A 13,839-nucleotide genomic window follows, 5' to 3' on the forward strand; every position below is an offset into this window, starting at 1 on the left:
GTTTTCCCTCATTTTTTGAGAGTGATATTTGCATCTGTCCAGTTGGTTTTTGAAACTCCTTATAATCCTCAAGACAAAATATGGAGCTTTGTAACCGTTTTGATGTACATGGACGAAACTGTTTGTATGTTACAGGGGTAGAAAAGACTTTGATGACATTACAGGTTTTGTTGAAGTGCATTGGGAAATTGCAAAAGTAGTCAGAGTCCCTGATGAGCCAGAGCAGCCGGCAGGTAGAGTTCTCATACAGTATTTTTTTCTGAGAGTTCAATTTTGAGGATTGACCCTGATAGTTTAGGAGACCTGCCAAGCCCTGAAGACCCTGCTGTTACATGGCATGTGAAAACAGTTTGTGATATGAGCCCAAAGAGATTAGGTAGGGAACTGGCAGAAAGATATTTAGGTGAATTGAACACTATCTCAGGAAGTAGCAGAGCAGCATTCCTACTTGCTCTACAGGAAGAGCTCCAAAGTGTCCAGCTTCAGTCAAGTGGCTCACAAGCTGCTGAGGCAGGTCCACATACTGTTGTTCACAGTCTTAGTCCTCGTGATTCAGGAAGAACCAATGTTGAACTCAACCCTGCTGAGTCAACTGCAGCTAAAATACCGTTATTTATCCAAGCTTTTCTCCCTCATATGTACCACAGAGCCCTGTGCACACTGAGGAAAGCATGCTCAACCCTCCTCAGACCCAAAGGGTAGTTGTGGAGTATGTCATCCGTAATGAGTCTGCACACTCATCCTTGAGACAAAGCCGGATCCGTATCTTCTTTGGCAGAATCCCCAAGCCAAATTGGGAGGTTGATTATGAGACTTGGCATACTCAAGTTGATCTTCTACTCTCTGATCCTTCTTCGTCAGAATCTCAGAAGGTGAGGATAATCTTAGAAAGCCTGCTTAGCCCAGCAGCTGACATTGTCAAGCCTTTACCTTAACCAGATTGAATCTGCTTTCGGTGTAGTAGAAGATGGAGAAGAACTCTTCGCAACTTTTCTTAACTTAAGTCAAAATGCTGGAGAGAAACCATCAGCATATCTCCAAAGACTGCATGCTCTTCTTACCCGAGCAATATCTAGAGGGGGAGCTAGTGCCACCGACTCCCGTAAACATTTGCTTCACCAGTTTTGTCGAGGGTGCTGGGACCAGACCATGATAATAGGACTCCAGCTTGAACACCTGGAGCCCCCGGGGGCCCCAAACCCCAAATTGCTCCAGACTGCTCCAACCTTGATATATAGCCTTTCTGGGTTTTCTCTGAGGGGTCCCCGAGGCCTCCAGGGGCCTCTGAAACCAGCTAGCCTGAGGAAGGTGCTACGAGCTCATGCTTCGGGATTCCGCATGCCGTCACCCCTCCGAGTTCGCCTGTGTACTTTGGAAGCTCAACTCCGTTGTTTTGTGTTTTTTTTTCCCTCAAGGGACTTATGCCTGGATGTTGGGTTTTTTACTATACAGATACAGTACATGGCAGGTTGGGTCCAGATTAGAGAGATGGCCCCCGGGTGCCCCGAGCTACAACTTGGTCGGGATGTTGAATCCGATCGATACGACCACACGTCCCAGATCCTCCTGGGATGCCCGGTTGAGCTGCGTTGGTCTGGGACCCCTCAGGGGCCCCTGAAGCCAACTAGCCTTAGGAAGGTGCTACGAATTCGCGCTTCGGGATACTGCACGCCGTCAACCCTCCGAGTTCGCCTGTGTATTTTGGAAGTTCAACTCCATTGTTTTGTGTTTTTTTCCCTCAAGGGACTTATACCGGGATGTTGGGTTTTTTCCCATACAAATACATAGCAGATTGGGTCCAGATTACAGCTGTGGCCTCTGGGGGCCAAAATTTTTAGATCGCTAAAATGCAAAATCAGGTCCCCCCTTGACTAGTCTACGAATAGTAGCGACCACCCATGTCGCCACGACACCCTACTGCCCGTCCGACGTGAGTAATATGCGTAGGCGTTCCTTAAAAAAAAGGCCTCGCTAGGCCTCATGACATGAATTGAACCTTTTTTCTCTTCATTTTGCGCGCGCTCTCAGGCCTCACGATGTATGACATGAATTACTGAAGGTCACAGCTCAATATGGACCTTTTTTCTCTTCATTTTGCACGCTCACAGGCCTCATGACGTATGACATGACTCTCACAGGCCTCATGATGTATGACATGAATTACTGAAGGTCACAGCTCAATATGGACCTTTTTTCTCTTCTTTTTGCGCTCTCATTCAATTTGTTTTGTATAGCGCCTTTTACAGTGAACATTGTCTCAAAGCAACTTTACAAGAGAAGAAAAACAGAGAAAGGGGAGGGGAAGATAAAAAAAAATAGCTAAATAACTAGAAATAATAAATTATGAAATTTAATTATTAAACTATTTTATCCCTATTTTATTCCTAATGAGCAAGCCTGTGGCAATGGTGGCAAGGAAAAACTCCCTGGGATGGAATAAGGAAGAAACCTCGAGAGGAACCAGGTTCAGAAGGGAACCCATCCTCATAATATTTTAAATACAATTTCAGAAATCTTTTTTCAAAAGATAAAATGAACACTGAAGGTCACAGGTCAATATGGACCTTTTATTCCTCTTCTTTTTGCACTCTCTCAGGCCTCATGATGTATGAAATGAATTACCGAACATACCGGGGCCCAAACTCCAAATTGCTCCAAACTTGAGATCTGGTCTGAGTGTCCCCAAGGAGCACCCTGTTGTTCCTGGGCCCCTAATGCCAGCCACGCTTTGGGATTCCGCACGCCATCGCCCCTCCGAGTCGCCCTGTGAAGTTTGGAGGCTCGATTCTGTTCCTAGTCGATACACCTGGATTTTTACCCTCAAGGGACTCGTACCGGGATGTTGGGTTTTTTACTATACAGATACATGGCAGGATGGGCTCAATGGCCTGATGTTATCTAGATTGATCTTTAGGCTCCTTATTGTTGTGTGAAACACAAATCATGGGTCCTAGTACTCGGCTGGAAGCCTGCTGCACATCATGCCTTATATTAGGTGGAAAGACAAACTGAGGGTCCTCGTACTCGGCTTAACCTCAGCTACAGGGCAAGACATTCTTCTCCCCATCGGACTTTAATTCATAGAAATGTTTGCCATACAAGACTTATCACTCAGTGATTAACACAACACTGAATTTTGTTCAACAAGTTTTATTTAGAAGGCCTCAAAAAAGACCACTGACAACATTTTTAGAACAAAAAACACGGCGAACAAACAAAGCCCTTCACACAGTCTTTGTGAGCAACACATCCATCTGTTCCTCTTTAACTGGTTCAGTGATACTTGATGCTGCCTCATCTACTTGACTGTGCCCTTTCTTCTGATGAACCTCTGAGGATCTCCTGGGCTTACAAAGATTTCCACAGTCTGGAAATAAGGGGGTGGTGGGGGGCAGCAATGCAGAGTTGAAAATCTAGTTCATGGCACCAATATAACTGTAACTTTGGAAAACGAGGGTGGGTCTTACCCCAGGAGAGAGTCTAATTCCGATCCTTTTATTCTGTGGTGAAAGATGAAAATTGTTTCAGCATCCAAAAGATCACACGTCAATTAGTCATCACTTTCAGTTTCACACATCTTGTTACTCATACATAACTTTTAAAGCCAACGTGAGCCACCGGCACATAAACCTGGGAGGTTTTGAGAGGTGATGTGCTCTTTGGTCGTCTTATCCTGGCATAGTACAGCACACAGTTAAATCCACACAAATATGGACTGTACCTTCCAATTTACAGGATCTTTTAACGTTGTGTCCCTCACCTTCAGCATGACTGGGCTGGAAACCATTCTATTCTTGGGAAGCCTTCTGTAGCCAGAAGGCGAATCTTCACCTTCGCTTGAGCTTACCATTCGCTTATATAAAAATTTAAACATTTTCCATCCAAAATAAGCAAAATGCATTTTGACTTCTTTATTTGATTCAACTGAAACACCAAAACTGATGGCTCACCAGCCTTCGGTAAACCTTGGGACAAGCTTTCTTTGCTCCCCTCACTGGCTCCTTGGATGGGGATGGGTCTTCCTCTGACAGGTCCTGTGTTTCAATTCAATTTGATTTATGTTGTATAGTGCCTTTTACAATGAACATTGTCTCAAAGCAGCTTTACAAAAGAAGAGAAACAGAAAGGGTAGGGGGAAAAATGAAAATAAAAAGAACTAAACTAGAAATAAGAATAAATGATTAAATTAATAAACCATTTTATTCCTATTTTATCTGTGTTTGGTATTCTGCGTCATCAGATGAGAACACCGTTTAGACAGATTTACCACATTTTCAATCTAAAGATTTTCTTGTGTGGAAGAAACGAAACTCTTAATCATGCTGTTTACATACAACACACCCCTTAATCTGTACTACGCGCTTTGGAAGGGATATAAAAAAAAAAACCCATACTCACCTTTCTTGGCCTTGTGTGCCCGATTTGGTGCCCGCTCCATCTCCTTGCCAGAGCTCTGATCGCCAGCACCATCCTCAGCGGATGAGCTGGCCATCTGTTTAGACAATAGAGCACATTTGTTCATTTGGACTTCACTCTTTGGAAGGGATTTAAAAAAACAAAACAAAAAAAAACCCCACACTCACTTTTCTTTGCCTTGTGCATGCCCGCTTCGTCTCTTTGCCAGAGCTCTGATCACCAGCACCCTCCTCAGCGGCTGAGCTGGCCATCTCTGTAGAGAATAGAGCACATTTGTTCATTTGGACTTCACTCTTTGGTTCTTAGTCTAGTGCAAAAGTTTGTATTTTTCTCCTCACAGGCTCCTTAGGTTCGGAAGACTCCGGCTCCTCTTCCCCACTGCACTCTTCCTCGGAACTGGAGGCCATCTTGGCGCGCTTGCTCACTTTCTGCTCTTTCTTGCCCGCATAGGTGGAGATCGCGAGTATTGACAGGTTCCGGCTGCTCACAATCTCCTTGGCTGGGTCTTCGACTGTGAAAAGCAAACCAGGTGAAAAAAAAAAAAAGTAGTGCAGTAACCACTACAACGTCATCTGCTATCAATCGATAATACCAACCCTGATAAATTTTTTTTGTGGTTTGCTCATCATGGCACATGAAGCTCCCCAGTTGCCGCTTGGGCCGGTAGAACAAAAATCATTTATGCAGGAAATATGCAATATTCACTATTCAATGTATTTTTTGGAAGGGTGAAAAAAAAAAAAAAAAAAAAAGAAAGTACTTACGCAAGTGGCTACTGAGGAGAGTAGCATGTTGAAGGTTGGCGCAACACCCAAGTTGATGCTTTCCCAGGCCTTCTTGAAGTATTGGTCAACCTTCAACAATACTCCTCCAGTGACCCCATGAAAAAAAGGCTTGTCTAGATCCCAACACCCATGAACCTGGTTGTACCGCGTAAACCACTGGTACTCATTTGCCTGCAGTGGAATGGCCGCTTCGCCAAAATAACTGGAGGTTTTGTGCTGTTTATTTATGAATCAATTGAACTAATACATACATGTATATACAAACATACATGTGTGTATGTATTATAAATGCACACTAAGCATGCCCATACTTACGTGAATTATGCGCGCATTGTTTTGAGTCTTCTGCGCTGTCGTGACCTCTTCTAGAGTCATGTTGACTATTACTCCCTTTCGGTGGCCAGTTGTGGCTATCAGATAGCCGGAGAGGAAGCCGAAGAATAGACGTAGCACCCTTCGGTCATCCGGCTGGTCCTCAAGTTCTTCTGCAAAAGGCCAGAGAACACTAACACCCGTGTTCAAGCCTATTGTGTTCCTCAGTGAATGATAGACCCATTTTATTCTATATGAATTTAAGAGTGAAATGTTCAAGGTCTTTCTTCACCCCGGAATTCTACAAAAACTGGAAGATGTCCGAGTTGTCGGAACGACACATGACTTTAAACCCAGTTTCAAGGTGCAAGTCCCTATAATGTAAAAACCACATCCTTTATCTTTAATCACTTTCATAAGATATTGGCTCCAACTACATATGAAATGCATACAATGAGCCGGGATACATACCCAATGCTGCAGAAATGTGTTCAGGTGCCACATCAACAAAAATCTTGTGCTTTCGTGGATTGACAAGTTGGTCTGAAATCATAAATACAAGTTATTGTGCATGCATTTCTCCGTTAACGTGTCGTCGAGTGACAGAAACTTACCAGACTTGGATCGGCACACTCTCATTTGGTGGCCGAGCACATCCCGCCCAATATCTCTGATCCGAGCCCTTAACTCCACCAACAGTGTGTATCTTCTTCGATCCAAGTCTGACCGACTGTGGCGACATATCCAGCACGTACTTGAGGAAGCCGACCGCATCCATCAAGTAGGCCCTCTTCGTCGGTGCCTTGAAATGTCGCTGATCCAGGCTTTCAACAAACCTGCAAAGTCAAAATCACAAAAATCAGATCATGTTTCCAACACTATTTGACACTGGCAATCGTTTACAATTTAGCGGTCGCTTGCAGACGATACAATTTAGTACTTACTCACTGACTCATGCGTGGTTGTCCAGGAACAGCAAGTCAGCATTTGGAATGGCGAGTCAGCCATGAATTCTGAAAAATGCAGAACATGCGTTTGTTGCTGCTTGGCGTTTTCCTTTCCCTTCCGGCTTGCGTTTACCCTTTGGATGTGGCACCTGAACTCCTCAAGAAGTCTGACTGAAATGACATGAGCATAAACCAAAATAATCATTTCCACAGCCTAAAATCCAAAATCATTAGTCTCAGTTTTACTCTCCAAAATGATGCAATGTCACCCATCCTTAAAGTTTTGTAATAATCATTTTTAAAGGAGTATTAAACTTACCATACTTGGGTGCCTTAGATGGGGAAAATGGTTCCCTCCTGATGTACTTCACTGCCTAGAATGGGGAGGAGAAAGAAGGGGGGAAAAAAAGATCCATTTAGGAAAGGTAAACCAAAGCAGCACATTTTTGGATAAATACTCGCTTTTTACTGAGTGCAGCTGTTTCAGCTCATCATTGCGGTCGGCCTCCATCTGAAGCAGCTGCTTGGTTATCCTCAGCTCTGCCTGAAGTTGCTGGCAGTTCGAGCAGCTAGCCGAGGTCTTTTCTGGGGTTTCAGTTTGGTCCTCGGAGACAGGAGGAGGCTCATCAACGGCATGCTCGCCCTGTGTGCTTGGTGTGGCACCTTCCTCACACGCGTATCTGCGAGTCGATTGATGGCTTGCAGGGGAGGGAGTAGAGGCCTCAATCTCTCGCCTGACACCCTCCTCAATTGCAATTGCGCACTCATCAACCTCGTCAATGTGTGATACCATGGGGGGTATGGGGTGTGATGCCCTCAGAAGCTCCATTGATATGTAGCGATCTTTCGCTTTGTTCACATACATGGTCGCTGTGGGTTTCTAAAAACATAGATGCAATCTTTTAAGTTAATCATTTGAGCATATAAAGTCTGCCTACAAAGAGTGCAGCAATAAATAGCACTTGTCACCCTATATTAACTACACAGGAGCAAAAATAAGGATAAGAGATGCATCAGAGGCAGTGAAAGACAAAGCATGAACAGTCAGAAAATTGGAAGAAAACCAAGGCTGGACACAGGAATATTTAATGGTGATATTCTATCTAGAGCTACCAAAACAATCGACAGGGCCCAGGAGGAGGAGGATTTAAAAAAAAAAAAAAAAAACCTACGTCAAGGTGGTGAATTTTTTGAAGGTGTTTGTCCAGCCTGCTGAGTCTCTTCGATTTGCAGAGACTGACTGGACAGTCTAACCTTGCAGAGAATCTATAGAAGTGAAATGGTGAAAAATTGTTTTAAAAGGCAGTTAAGCAAATAGAATGAATGAATTCAATATGTGCAACAAATGCATGTACAAATGGCGACTGAGAGATGAGAGGGAGAAAAAAAAGGATACTTACTGTCGGTGTGAAAGTTTGCACAGGAGTGTAAGCTCTGTTCTCTTTGCGACACTCTCCGTCACCCTAAGGTGTTGTCCAAGGTCAGCAAAGAGTATACCACAAATCAGGCACTTGTGCCCCGAGCTCCGCCTTCCCAGCGTTTGAGCCGGGACAGAAAGAGAAGTTTCCTCCTCTTGCTTTACCATTGACTCTACATGGAAAAGAAACAAAAATTACATTATTATTATTATTATTAATAATAATAATAAGTTTGCATGCGCATCTACCTGTTTTAATAATAAGGTAGGTATAACTTATCTGCTTTGAACATCTGCTTGTTCACATTACTCTAAACACGTTGATGTATATGGCATTATAAATAAAACATTACAACGTAATCCCTATATTGCATGAATTTAATACTGTTATTTTAATTTTTTTTTAAATCACCATATTTGCACCTCTGAAAGCTATTTAGCTTTTTTCCTCAGACAGCTATTTAACGCCTATGAACGCCAAATTCAAATAGTATTAGATACTACTCAAATTACAAATGGTTTTGATACAATTTTTTTACACTAAAAGTGTAATTACAAGTGCAAATAGTGATAGATCCCGAACACCTTGTGTGTGTGTGTGTGCATTGAGTCCATTACCAATAACTGAAAGGCAGATGTGCATTGGCATTGGGCAGGCAGGTACTAAACGTAGATGTAATAATTAAAAAAATTATGAAAGGACACGTAACAATCAACATCAATGGCGGTGCAGGCTGTAGATCGTATGGCTCACCACATTGAAAATCCATTTATTTTCAATAAAATGAATGTAGGGACATGTCCCGCCCGTCGCACCCGCAAATAGGGTCACATTTTTATTGCGTTTGTCTCTGATCTCTGGTGACATTATCATTTTCTTATCGATATGCTATTTAGAGCGAGTGAAAATAAGTTTATTTCTTAAAAGTATTAAATTTGCAATAAGTGTTAAATAGTAATTACATGCTGTGTTACCCCACCTGTGAAAACCCAGAAATCAAATTCTGAGATAAGGAGCATCAAAGTTTGAATTTAACCATTAATTTCAGTATGATTATGATCTTTTACATGATCTTATTAATATTCAATATTAAGGATATCAAGATTATATTTTCACTGAATGTTCTTTACATTATGTAGGATGAGTTTATGCAGAAAACAGTAAATCACAAAAGTCACATATATATTGGCAGACACTATTTGCATGTCAGTATTTTTGTAGATTAACAGGATATAATTAACAGAGTATAAAAGACTATATTTATAAAAATAATAAAGTGGATGCTGCATTAATATGAGAATAAAATCCCTCCCCACACAGACCCCGAACCCTACCCAATAAATACTTAAACATTAATTAGGTACTTTATTTTAAGGAGAACAAACCATGTCCAGGCACAAAAACAACAGCAACTACTCGGCTTGTAAAAAAGAAATCGGTATGTAATTGTTTTTATTGTAACACTGATAAGCACTCATGTACATGTCCATGTTGTAATAAATGTATTAAAATTACTCTTAACGTTGGTTTCTTCAGGCTGCACTGATTAAAAACCAGTGTCCTGCTGTAGTGAAAGTTTCGAAGCACGAGTTAACGGCATTCACACGAAGCTTCTGAATTTGGAGGCAAGAGTTGGCTGGTTGGAAGAGCATTTGAAAGAAAAGGCACCCCCGTCTCGTCCGCCGATAACAGATCAGTCCACCTCCACAGACGGTCCGGTCGATGCTGGCGACAGTCCTGTATTGATGTTGACTCTTTTGGAGACTCCGAGTCTAGAGTCTTCTGAAAATGGACCATTTCTTCAGTCTGCCTATGAAGAAAACCCAACTTCAGCCAGCAGACACTTGGACGATGTAGATGTAGGCCTAGGTTTTCCATCAGCAGCCTCTACACCCCTCGTTGACCGCACTTTCAATCAGCAGACTGCGTCAGAACACATTTCGTCAATGGACTCACCATCAAACACAGAACATTAAAACCATCGACTGACAACCATGCCGATGGTTAGTTGCACACCAGTTCAAGAAAAGTTTGGGTTTTCTTCTGTGTCCAATGCAACATCCTTTTGTTTGAGACTGCCTCACATCACCATGTTTGTCAGTCTCTCATACAGGGAGTAATTCAACCTGACGTGACTTTAAATCACGTTCCCCTGGAGATAGAGAAACAAATGTATTTGGATTCAGCAGGACCAGATGGCAAACCAAGAGCAGATCATTTTGCTATTCGTCTGTTTAAAAGGTTAATTCCTCTTCATGTATATCAGGACTGGGTAGGCTTGGTGAATTTTGATGGTTCCAGGGGGGAAAAACGCTCTGCCACACAATGTGCGTCAAGCAATTTCCGATGTTGCTAAGAAATTTCACACCACAGCCCAGGACTGGAAGCAAATAAAAGATAGAATTAACGCACTATTAACGCAAAAGATAGAAAGAAACGATTAAGTTTTCCTCTGTTTTAAGGTGTCATGCTACAAGTACTGGTTTAAACACTTAACAACTGTTTATTTATTCTGTGAATAAATACTTGCTTTCAATCTCAATTCTATAATCTCTTGTGACGTTTTTGATTTATATAAAGTCACTTAAAACTGGTTAAAACACTTAAAACAGCTGTTTATCTGTAAATTAATACTTGCTTTCAATCACAATTCCATATCGTCTTGTGATGTTTTTGATATATATAGATTTATATTTTTGATAGATATACATATATAAACAATTTTATATAAATCTATATTTACAACAGAGGATTAGGCTAAGCTAAAATTAAGAAATAAAAACATCTCGAGATTGAACTCATTACATTGAGATTAAACTAGTAGTTTTTTAAGAAAAAAGTAAAAATAAACAAATTTACGGGGATAATCGTAATATTTGGAGAATATAATGAGAATTAAGTCAAAATATTTGTGATGTGAACAAACAGCCTGGCTTATTAATAAAACAGACAATGTTAGGGACATGCGCTCAAAATCTAAATGCAATGAGCAAGGTTTTATTTTCAGCATATTCTCTATGTGGCTTAATGCCTTAAGACAGTGATATTAATACACTACATTCACATATGAAACATTCATATTAATAATACACAAAATTTATATAGATGCACACTATTTTGACCTTATTCTCAAAATACTATGACTGTATTCCAGCAATTTTGTTTATTTTGAATTTTCTTTGAAAAACTACTAGTAAAATATTGTATTATAATGATTAATCTCAGGATTTTTTTTTTTATTTTAGCTTCTTTCTTTTTTTTTTACAAAAATTAAACTATTATTTTATTCCTCCATTACACAAACCAATGTTCACAAGATGCAAGTTCAATAGTACTCGCCACTGTTGCTACACCCTACCAAAATTATCTGTAACCCATACAGTCTCCCTGCAGGTCGTGACATATAAAATTAATAATCTATTCATAAATGTTAATGGACAAGACTTTCTACTTTTATCATCACCCAGCATGACTTTTGTTTTGGCGATCAAGCTTTGCGCAAGACCCTGGCTATTCTATCCTTTCCCCATTAAGCTCTAAGTAGCACTTGTTAATAGTCCATCACATAGATGTACAATATCGCCAACCAATTTTCACTTATTTTCCACGCCCCCAATGACATCATGAAATCTTATGGATAAATGCATTGTATCCACATGCACAATAATGGCATTTTAAAATGACCAAGATCAGCAAGATTCATTCCCAAGACATCAGGAGAATGAGATCTGCAGGACGTTCCACTCGAGAGATACATCGCCATCTGAATTCTATTGGTGTTCATGCAACACTCTGCACAATCAGAAGACATTACAAAGAACAGACATCACGCAAACGTAATTGTAAATATAAAGTTCTTTGTTGTCCAGCAGAATTCATTCAATTAAAAATGTGTTTTGATTATGTCTTTATGCTACTTTTTACTGCAGAATACAGACTCAGAAGACACACAAAAGGGATGAAATTGGGTCTTAATTGTTGTCCATTCAAACCCAAATGTAAGGTGCCTTTGTAGTTCTAGAGATGCACGTTGTGCTGGATAATGTCCAAGACCTCCTTACAGTTGTTGCTCACCTATTTGGCTTGATTTATGCCTTGATTACTCTTTTTCTTCTGAAATTTCTGGTTGGGGCTTCAAGTGTAAAAATATATATCTTCAGTTTAATTTATTTTACCAATCTGAGTAGATTTTTTTTATCTGTTGCACGATTTTGTAAGTTCAACCTTACCCTCTTAAGACCTGAGCTTGCATTTTAGATTTCTTCTACCTATTTGGGGTTAGGAGGAACCCATAAATATAATAACCAGATATTATCTTTGAACATGAAGCCACTTCTTTTTGTTCTTTTACAGTATGATGCACACAACCAAAAATGTGATGTCCTCGTATGAGAACGCCAGGTTGTAGGAGGTTAAAGATCAGCGACGTGTCTCCAGCATAAAAAAAAAGATGAACATTTCTGAGATATATACATCCTCAAAAACTTGTAAAGCAGTCTAAACATGACCAAAATAACTCTCTGTTTATGATGCACGGTGATTGTCAGCTCCATGCTGGGAACAAATTTATGAATTTCTCCATTTCTAGAAATAACAGGACCATTAGTTATTTGAAAAATATTAAAAATTCGTATCAAACTGAGTCATCTTGAGAAATTAAATGCTGTAAATGTTTGCATAAATTCAAAAAATGTGTAAAACCTATAAATGAAAAAAAAAACATTGTAAAATGAAAACTTTTAAGTGTCTGCCAAATGATTTGTTTAAAAACTTTAGAAGACACTCACCAATTTCACAGAAGGTGTTTCACGTCGACGACTGACACGTAAAAACCTAATCTGATTGTTTTTTTTTGTCTGTTGCCAGCCAATCATCTAGTAACAGATGGCATCTGTTAACAGGGTTTTCCTGCACCCTGTGTGAAGCTTTTCTAAAGAATCTCACATGACTCTATTTGACTCATCTCCACAAAGCAGGAAACGGTGTATCAAGTCATTTCTTCATTCTAAGATTCATGATCTGTTTTGTCTAGTTAATCATTATATTTTACTTATGAACAACTTGTCCTATGTTCACCAGGATTACTAAAACAAGACTAAAATCATATGAATCTCAATAATGACAAAAGATGGATGAGTTCAAAACAGTCATTTTCATTACAAGAACAATGAGTTTACAAATCTCAGAATGGAAAGCTGACTAATATGGAAATTTTGAGGGCTTCAAGGGGAGGTTTCTCTTCATGTGCTTTCTTCCTCATCTTATGTCAATCTTTCCGTTTGATGCTTTTTGGTTGTTGTTGCTTCATCATTGACATTGTGAACATTTTCTTCTCAAATTTAGTTATACAGTGTAACAAATATACAAGGCTCAGTGGAATGGGATACATACAGAACAAAAAAATGGTAAGAATGTAATACAACTTGTTTATTTATACATAATTTTACATTTGATATTTTTCTGTGTGTTGTATCTTGTAAGTGACTAATCTGCTGTAACATAAGAATTTCCCTCATGGGATCAATAAAGTATATCTATCTACCTATCTACAACTTATATTTCTGGTCTTCAGACCCAGGGTAGAAACTGTTGAGATATTGTAGAACAGAAGCCATCAATACGATCTCCAGGGTATGTAATGCAGCCCCGATATATGCCAATCATTTCATCTTTAGCGTTGAAAATAGGAGCATTATAGGAGCATATCTCATATCTCCGAAAATAGGAGCATATCTCCGAACAGTTTAATAAAGGCTTGATCTCTGTTCGGATCCATGTTACAGGATTTTGTGAAGCAAGCCTTATAGATCAGTGCTTTGTTTTCCGTAGAGAAAATACTCAGTATCTCTGAGTTTGCTGCGTCCTCAGTGACATGTAGGGCAGTAAGGATATGCCCGTCCCCGTAGTAACAGCCCAGACCACCAGTGACTGTTTTTGATGTAATAATTTCTATCAAGCAAG

At 40.1% G+C, this 13,839-nt stretch overlaps 1 protein-coding gene across 1 annotated transcript; it reads right to left on the minus strand.

Moving 5' to 3' along the window:
* Nucleotides 1-5,546: 5,546 nt before the first annotated feature.
* On the minus strand, nt 5,547-12,817 carry LOC131361120 (uncharacterized). The gene is made up of 9 exons (XM_058402043.1): nt 12,666-12,817; nt 7,861-8,050; nt 7,633-7,726; nt 6,930-7,340; nt 6,780-6,834; nt 6,458-6,631; nt 6,128-6,349; nt 5,985-6,056; nt 5,547-5,686 (listed from the first exon to the last, which is right to left on the minus strand). Exons 2-7 carry the CDS (start codon nt 8,043-8,045, stop codon nt 6,291-6,293), a joined length of 978 nt encoding a protein of 325 aa, XP_058258026.1. The 5' UTR covers nt 8,046-8,050; nt 12,666-12,817; the 3' UTR covers nt 5,547-5,686; nt 5,985-6,056; nt 6,128-6,290.
* Between the last annotated feature and the right edge of the window lie 1,022 nt (nt 12,818-13,839).

The sequence above is a fragment of the Hemibagrus wyckioides genome, linkage group LG01, assembly GCF_019097595.1.
Source record: "Hemibagrus wyckioides isolate EC202008001 linkage group LG01, SWU_Hwy_1.0, whole genome shotgun sequence".
NCBI lineage: Eukaryota > Metazoa > Chordata > Actinopteri > Siluriformes > Bagridae > Hemibagrus > Hemibagrus wyckioides.